General features: G+C 35.5%; 1 protein-coding gene across 3 annotated transcripts in view; it reads right to left on the bottom strand.

Annotated features, from left to right (window-relative positions):
- Positions 1 to 232: 232 nt before the first annotated feature.
- The window catches only part of LOC122264590 (mitogen-activated protein kinase 14), a 47,309-nt gene continuing 38,159 nt past the window's right edge, over positions 233 to 9,382 (bottom strand). Inside the window, exons 7-10 of one of the 3 annotated variants that reach the window (XM_086556308.1) lie at positions 8,071 to 8,150; positions 5,555 to 5,633; positions 4,985 to 5,158; positions 233 to 4,467 (exon numbers count right to left, since the gene is read on the bottom strand). In XM_086556308.1, coding sequence (XP_086412434.1) covers positions 4,379 to 4,467; positions 4,985 to 5,158; positions 5,555 to 5,633; positions 8,071 to 8,150 — 422 coding nt within the window. In that variant the 3' untranslated portion in view covers positions 233 to 4,378. Of the gene's footprint in view, positions 4,468 to 4,984; positions 5,159 to 5,554; positions 5,634 to 6,911; positions 6,992 to 8,070; positions 8,151 to 8,971; positions 9,052 to 9,382 lie in introns of all 3 variants that reach the window. The other 2 variants (XM_086556310.1, XM_086556309.1) reach the window with 2 other exon arrangements.

Below are 9,382 nucleotides of genomic sequence, written 5' to 3'. Positions count from 1 at the left end.
GCTGTATTATCAGGCACATTCAGGCAATAGCATGAAGAACTATCATCAATAATGCATGGAGAATTTTCTGCATTCATAGCTAAAACTTTTGGCTAGTGGAACTTTCCATGATACATGATCTAGAGGTATTAAACTTTTTCTGTTTAGTTTCTTCATAAAGCATAAAAAAACGAAATTATTAATGAATACATGTATGTTTAACAGCATAGATCAGGGAAATAACAAGCACCAAAAAAGCCATTATTTTATTTACAATAAAAGATTAAGGATGATCATTGCAACTCATAAAATTTACATTAAGTATTAACTTTCTCCTTAGCTATATTCCACAACAAAACTTACAATTAGAAAAAAGAAACATCAACACAGCACGAGGCAAAGATGACAGGCAAGAAATGAGGTGTTCGCAAATCACAAAACCATACATTCTTTGTTTTTCACAGACATAGAAAAAATGTAAAAAGTGCACAAAGCCTACATTCAACATTGATGAAAAAGTATAATGAAACTGTGAGCACATGGAACACATCAGCTCATATAAATAAAATGTTCAACATACTATTTGCAAAAATTGATTTCAAAACACTTCTGATGGTTTCTTTCTGTATTCAAAGGAATTCCCTTTCTGTACAAATAACATATAGCTAGATTAAATATACTCATCTCTGAATAATCTTTACAATATAGATCCTAATCAAAATAAAATATCTTATTTGATTTGTATTCTTAAAGTTGATTATGGAAATGTTCTCTGGAACCAAAACATTTTTAAGTTATCTGAAGTCAGCAGAGGAGATTTAAGATTCCTCTTTGCAAGATTACAATTTGATTCAACTCCTCCCTTATATGGGAAAGTTCTGCAAATGAACAATCACAAAGGTTAAATTTCAGGAAGTGGCTAACTTTCAGCACCAACTCTTCTGTTTGTAGTGAAGGCACAGGTCTTATCTATCTTTACACAATCTTAATATCTCATCCACATCACCATGATCTTGTTACTTTCACAAAAAGTATAATTGGGCACATAGCCACATTTTTACATACTTAATGAGATGATAATTAAAAGTTAATAAACCATACCAAGGCTAAGTGGTATATTTAGTTCTTTTGTCAATGGCTATCTTGATATAAGGCAGTATTGTAAGAAACCTTACAATGTGCATTCAGAGGATTTACTTTCTAGACTTAAAACATTAACACAATTTATATTGTGTAAAGAATTTTAAAAAATTATGAATGTGTTCTAAAGACTGGATCTTAAGAAATCAAGCATTCAACCCTAAAAACAAACCATGAGAGAGAGAGAGAGAGAAAAGAAGAAGAAAAAACAAACAATGGATATTCTTGTTACACCAAGCAAAACCTTGAGTATGTCGAGCACAAATCTTAATTTCCAGGAATAAAATTATCCTATATGGCAAATACGCTCCTTTTTATGTCCAGTCCTTCAATTTTCACACAAAATTACTTTTGACATTAGGAAAGTATACTGTATTGAAAGTTCAAAAAGTATTCTTTAAAAAGAGGCATATTTACTGTTCACTTTCCCGACTGTTCACCCTGGTTCATAATGTAGATAAATAAAATGGCCTGACACAAAGTCTTTATGAAAATAAACAGTTAAATGAAAGTTATTATCATATAAAAAAAATATATGAAAAAATAAAAAACTTCCACATTGTGTAGTCATTAAAAAAACAGATGGTACTACATAACAGCTGCCTCATTATGTTAGCTGTCCCCCTTTGGCAAAAGTAAATGAATAGGATAAGTCTACACTTACTAGATATGATGAAGATAAAATCCAAAGTACTAATAACAGAACTTGGTTCTGACACTCTGATAAATCAATTTTGCATAGTTCCTGGACCTTTTTATCTACATATCATAAATATAACAATAATACAAACTTAAAATACAAAATGACCTTGAAACATACATACAGATAAAAAAAAACAGCACAAAGGACAGTGTGGCAAACGTGGCTCCTTTGAAACAAAAGACCAACTCATTATAAATCCAGTCTCACATGCCTTTCAAACCAAGGACAAATGGTCACTGAAAATGAAAAGCGCAATGCACAAGATACACAGTATGAATGCAATGCAGTGATCACTGGAAAAATAGTCACACCCGAAGCAAATATTACAAGATAATTCTAATAAATAAACAAAAAACAACATAAAAAAGTTGTCCCTTCCTGCCGGCTATCATGGTAGGTTATATTTTCACCTAGAAAGAAAACAGCTTCGATCAGCATCCCTGACACAGTCAATGTCTGCTCTATCACTAAAACTGGCAAAGTGTAACACAGAATGATGCTTATTTGGACAAAAGAAAACAAGCAAAAGAACTTGTTACATTAATCACTGGCAGGGAATCAATGCCCCAGTATTTTGCTTTTTCCTGCCTTCTTGCAAGAAACTCCCTCAAGCAATATACATGGATAATGCTTTCGCATTTCACACAAACTGGTTAATCACGTAAGTAAAACAACGTCCAGCAGTTAATCAATCAATCAATCACACTCACCTGCACAAACAAATTATTTATGAATAGGAAGGGAGGAAAAAAAAAGTTACGAACACATTATTTACAAAAGGTATAAAAAAAAACAAAAAAACTTAAATAGTAATACAAGTCCAAGCTCTCAGAAAAAGATAAACCAGTGGTAACAGCCACAGAAACAATCAAAAGGAAAAATAAGAGAAAATTGTAATAAGAAGCAGATGTAACTATTTGTTGAAAGATACCTACCATACAAATTTTCAAACACTAAAATGATATGTGGCACATCATTCTACTGTTCCGTGAAAGGTTCAGACCACATTCTGGCCAGCGGCTCTTGGAAAAATGTCTCTCATCCTAATGCATTCCTTTTCCTGATATTTTCTCTTTTATATTCTTCTCAGACATGTTTTTCCTTTGGATTGATGTCTCTTCTTGGCTCTATCTTCATCACGCAGAAGACTTGGGTGACATGCACAAATCAACTTTTCATTCATTGTTTGCATTCACATACAATACACACTTCATATATGCAGGAAATTAACATGGTATCATCTCTAATCTGTCTCTGTTTTCATAAGTCTGTAGTCATAATCTCCAGGTAAATGAGTTCTTTCCATTTTCTATTTCTATCAGAGTAAACATCTCCACAATAACTTCAAAAAATTCTCTGTCGAAGTGTTACTCTTCTGAAACAGCATCACTATGGTTACCACAATATCAAGGTGAAGTGTTTGCTAGGCACTAAATATGGTTATAATCATGTTAAAAAGAACTACAAAGACTTCACCTAACTGAGCAGTTCATCCAATGCCTATATTAGAACTGCTTAAGTACTTTTGAGATAAATATTAAATCAAGTAATAGTCCAACCAAAAAATTCAAATGTCATATACAAACGGCAAGTTCTTCAACAGTAAGTATTGTAAACAATAGAAATTACTTTAAAGTTAGTAATCGATCCAAGTTACTAACCACATACAAAAAAAATCTACAACCTAATGCATGTTACCAGTCATCCTCTTTCTGGTGCAATTAGTAGTCAAAATCTCATTAAAACGGGTACCACTGAGGAAATCATTGGCCTACATTATATCAATACAATCAGTGAAGAAATGTATGAAGTTCAATATCTACTCGTAGGCATCAGCAGTCTTTGTAACGCACGAACCATTTTATTGCGTACAAGAAAGTCGTCATGGCACAGATTGCAACATAAGGTTCCGCATGACTGTATAAACGAGCACTTCTGAGGAGTAATGTATTAATGGCCACTTGTATTGCTGCGTCTAAACCTTCCACAAGTTTACTGCTAGATGCCAACATTGCACATTCAACAATACAACTCTAAGGCCACCTCTAAAAGTCACGTATATATTCTCCCTCACCCACCTATGCAACTCTTAAAAAATAAATCTAAAAGATAAACTAGCTTTTGACCCGAATCTCTGATACCTCCCTCTCTACACTGCATCAAAGCATGGAGGTTAGAATATAATTACAATATGTATGATAATAATCCATCAAAATATCCACACCTAATAAGGATAAGGCAGACCATATATTACAGACCTACAAAAGTCCCCACATGATTGGAAAAAAAAAAAAATTGTAACAATTGTCATCATACAGTAACCATAATAAACATAAATGTCATACAAAAATCAGTTTGCAACATCTTCCACCTGAGGTTATCTTCAAGAACAGAGCTGATGAGGAATTGCCACAGGGTGTACTGTTTGGCATGTGAATATTTACAACATATCCCTCTTCAGGTGCCCCTATGCTAACGTATGACATTTTCACCATGAAAAGAAGGATGTTTTCAAGCAATTTCTGAAACAAAGTACTCGGTTTTGAAGTGCAACTCTCACTGTGACGATGACTGTGTTTTCTCCGCTTCTTCAGCCAAAACCGCTGGCTTGGGTGTGAAATCTATCACTTCCTTCCACACGAGTTCTGTGAAGAAAAATTACTGTTGTTGTTCATGGCAATCATTGAAAAAAGAATACATGAATGTGACATTAGAACTTAGAACAACAAATCTGTATATCAATAAATGTACTACAACATTTGAGAAGTTACACCAGCCTTCCTGCTTATACTGGTCCTACAAAAACAAACAAAATTTTCATGGTATACAATCAGTAGAGAAAATTCTGATACTAATGTCAATATTGAAGAAACCATCGACACAATGAGTACTTATCAAATACTGTAGGAGGAGGGGAGGAATAGGGGGGGAGGAGGAGGAGGAGGAGGAGGAGGAGGAGGAGGGGAGAGGGAGAGAGGGGGGGAGGAGGAGGGGAGGAGGAGGAGGGGGGAGGAGGGGAGGAGGAGGAGGAGGAGGAGGAGGAGGAGGAGGGAGGAGGAGGGGAGGAGGAGGAGGGGGGGGAGGAGGGAGGGGGGGGGGGAGGAGGAGGAGGAGGAGCGGGAGTGGAGAAGGATAGGAAGAAAGAGAATACACCCAACTGACCTTTCCACTTCTCGGTGGGAAGATCCATATCCTCGAAGCTCTGGTCATAAGGCTCACTGTCAGGCTCATCAGAAGGATCGGCATACTGAGCCAGGTATGGGTGGGCCAGCGCCTGGGCTGCCGTCACGCGCCTCTCACTGTCCAGCTCAAGCATCTTTTCCAGTAGGTCCACCGCTGCAAGGTGAGAGGATTTCATATGTGCGAACCTCAGGGTAAAATCTGTGCCACTAAAACAAGCATCAAAACATAGGCCTCCATTGCGAGTATTTTGATGAAAAACTTGTATGGTGTATATGTAATATTTCTAAATTTAATTCCAAATAAAACATTCACTTCTAGTTCTGTATTAACAGTATTAGTAATACTAGTGGAAGGACAGTAGTAGTAATAACAATAACTGTAGTAATAATAGTAATAATAAAAGTAATAGTAATAGTAATAATAATTTTAATGGTAATAATAATGACAAATTATTAGTTACAAAACTAACCAAAGGTAATGGTTTCAGTAAAAAATGATGACAACAAAGCTTAATATAACTCCAACAACTGTCAAATGAACAACACTGACCTAAGGGATTTGCTCCTCGGAAAACTTGCTTAAAGTCCTTCTTCCTCATGTGGGGCAGTGAGCGTATGTAGTTGCGAGCCTATGGAGATGGCAGTGATGTAAGATGCAAATCATTAATGAATATTCCTGTTGTATGAATCATGTGCTCTATTCATCTCTCAATCATATCCAGCCCTGCCACCAATACATTTTTTTTTGCCATTGCATTTACTCCTTTGAGATTGCTTGTATAGTTTAAGGGAAAAAAATTGCAATGTCTTTGTTAAAAAAGAATATTGATTGCAATAACTTTAGTGATATCTTTAAATTTAGATAAAGTATACATTGAATAAATATGTAATAATTAAAGCAAATCAAAGATACATTAATAAATATATTATATTTCTTATTCATTTCTTCTCTTTAAAAGTCTAATTCCTGTAAACATGAAAGGATATTATAAAGAAAAAATGCTGTTCCTTTTGAAATCCTGAAGTACATTCAATAATATAAATCATATGATCGTACTTTATATATTAGAACATTCAATTGGGTTTGTTCATGGAAAGCAAAATAGCCTCTGACACATGTATTCACAATTGCAAAAAAGCATAGAATGAGCTTAAAGCATGAAACATACATAATGCACATTACAGGCTGATATGATTACTTGTCAACCATTTTGCAGAACATTGATGTACATCAAAGCATCTTTTCTCTATGTGAAAAAGACATAATCAGCTATTCTTATAGCTATAGGAAAAAAATTGATATATTAACATATATTAATATCATAATCTATATCATCTGCAAGATAAAACGAAGACAAATAGTTGGGAGGAAGCCAAGTAGGTTTTAAAAAAATATATATCTTCCGACGGTCACAAATCCTTTGTCTTACCACAAAAAAATTGATAAAAGTAAAGCACTTCATTTCAATTTCAATGTATAAATTAATGGAAAATTACTACACCATATACCCCTTACAATATAAGATTAAGAGTTTAATATAAAAAAAATCTGTCGGCTGACAGTCCCATAAGCCACATGTGACATGCAAGATACAGTAAGTTTACAAAGAAAATAAGAAGGTATTTAATTACAATGCAAGATTAATTAAAGTGACTACCCCAATCTTTGTAGTAAAACCTGGTTATCTGTGATTTTTCATTTCAAAAATGGAAATTAAGAATTGCTTGCTTTCCAGAGCAACAGATTTCAAGTTCAGCTTTGAGGATGAGAAATGGCTAACTCCAAAGTTCGGCCACTAACCCACATTCACTCATCAGCCTCTGTGAATATCTGTTGCAGTGAAAACAATGGGATGCCAGTGACATTTAGAGAGTGATGGAGGTGCCAGAAACGGTGATTGCTTTACCTCCTCACTGGTGATTTTAGATAAAGTTTCTTCATCTGGAGTTCCGGCGACCACTAGGATGCGCGTTAGTTGGTCAATGTCTGAGAAGCCAGGTTAAGGCAGCTAGAACAATCATGTTAAGCATAGCATCAGAGGTAGAGCTACAGAGAAGCTACTAACTCGAGCTAAAGATCATCATATGAGAATCACTGTTGTGTCCACCTAAGATATTATTAGTGTAAGGGCAATCATCTGACTTGTATTAGATCACACAATGCTTATCCTAAAACAGCTGGGAGTATGAGATCCTAATTATTTAATCAACACCTCTAGGTTAATACAGTGTTAGAAATATTTTGTAGACAAACAAAGAATTTTCCCTTACAACCTGAAATACCAGTAACAGTCAAGGAAATTTAGGTATCACTAAATCAGAAATTTAACAGTGCAGAGAGGAACAAGAAATCACAAAAAAGTTCCTAACATAAAGATGAATCACCATACACCTGTTTAATAAATCATACACTAAATAAAGATTAATGAACATACAAATTTCTTTTAGAGTTATTACCCCTCAAGTCCATAAATACTTCTCATTACTGACTTTATACAGTTGCTTTAAGAGGCTCCTATACTCTCTATTTTGCTTCCTGTCAAGATGTGGGAATGTTGAGTTGTAGCAGGACTATTTATGAATAAACAGAATCCATACTGTAGTAACAGATGTGAGAGGTGGGTATAGTACACCACTAGTTGTAATGGCCGAAAAAATTAGGTAAACAGAGAAGTAATCAAAACTTTGCCATAACGCAGAGGAACTTTTTGAGGCAACTGTATAAATAGATACTAGGAAAATTATTTTTCTCGTGGTTATCTTTTGCTGAGTAAACTCCAAACTCTGAGCATGTATATACATAGGACATACCAAAAAAGACACATTTCACTGAAGTAGCTGCAAGCCACAGCTTAGATCCCATGGAAAGAGAGCTACACAAGCACTGACCACAGAGGCAAGGGCTTTGGGAGGCACAAAGACACACGACACAAGGGGCAAAATGCAAGGCAAGATAGCACAAGACAATGGAGCATTGGGGAACGTTTGGGTACACAAGCACACAGTTTGGCAGCTGTCAGTGTGGTAGTATCAATCATGGTTGTCCAGCTGAGGAGAGGGACTAACCTCTTCACTGGAGAGTTTATCTATAAGGTCCTTACTTGGCGTCCCAACCAGCTTCATAATCTTGTTGAGCTGATCTATATCTGATTCCTGGGCTAAGGTAACCTAACAGTATTTGTACAAGTAATCAAGCAACCCATCATAAAAAGTCACACAGCCATAACAATGCATTCTTTTCCACCACTTGTAGCTCATGCCATGTTTGTGGCTAAGTCAGGCTGCACTGAAAGCCTCATCAAATGGACTTGTCTCAGTTCCAGTAGCAAAAAAAATCCACATGTGTGTTACATATAACTCGGCTTTTCAAATGTATACAATGGTGGAATATTAATAAGTGTTAGCTATACTGAGCTCCTGTAAAGAAAAATACTATTGAAAAAATATATATATACATAATGCTACTGAAATTGGCATTTGTAGGATACCTTAATAAAATGTCTCAGATGATTTACTTTTAAGTATGAAAAGAAAAGCAGATTGCACAGGAAATGGCATGTTCTCAGGACTTCTTAATAAAAGAAAGAATTATTGAGCTGCTTGTAATGCTCAATATCTTCTCATGAACAGCATACCACTGTGGCAAAATCAATTAATCAACAAATGATTTTCAGAGGTCATGGAAGTAAGTGCTCATGACCTTATTCTAGCCTGAAGCTAATGCCACCAATTTCACTGTAAACATCTAGCTAGAGCAGCAAAGTACATTTCTACCACAGACACTGCCAACAAGCCAAGAAAAAAAAAACAATTAATGAATAAAAAATCATAAAAATAAATATGTAAAAATAAAAAAAACAAAAGAGAGAGGAAGGAAGGGTTAAAATGTAGAAGCACCATCCATGCTTTTTGCTCATGGCCTCGGCAGGAAACACAGGTGCAGCCAGGCAGGGGGGGGGGAACTTACCGACTCTGAGGTGATCCTGTTGAGGTACTCTTGAGGTGGTGTTCCCAAGATCTCCATGATAAGATTGAGCTGTTGGATATCTAAGGTCTGGACTAAGGGTCACAACAGCACATGCCAAGACAGCCACAAACAACTTTCACACACTAACTTTTGCGTGAAAACAAACAGGGCAGGAGGAAATGCGTCTAGTACTGAAGGTCTGACTCCAAGTGGACATATCTTTACTTCAAACTTCCTTTATTAATTTTTGGACAATGAATTGCATTCAGAAAAAAAAAAAAAAAAAAAATCAGGGGAGTTTTCCTAAACTAAATCTAGAATCAAGCCCACCCCCCACCCCACCCCATCCCTTCAATCTGAAAGTCACTGAGCTTTCCAATCTTTTTTTTTTTTTTTAATCTTCGCAAAATC

This window comes from Penaeus japonicus, unplaced genomic scaffold (genome assembly GCF_977035675.1).
Source record: "Penaeus japonicus unplaced genomic scaffold, GWHDUDI00000001_assembly GWHDUDI00000032, whole genome shotgun sequence".
NCBI classification, from domain to species: Eukaryota; Metazoa; Arthropoda; class Malacostraca; order Decapoda; family Penaeidae; genus Penaeus; species Penaeus japonicus.
This window is presented reverse-complemented; position numbering and strand designations above follow the sequence as displayed.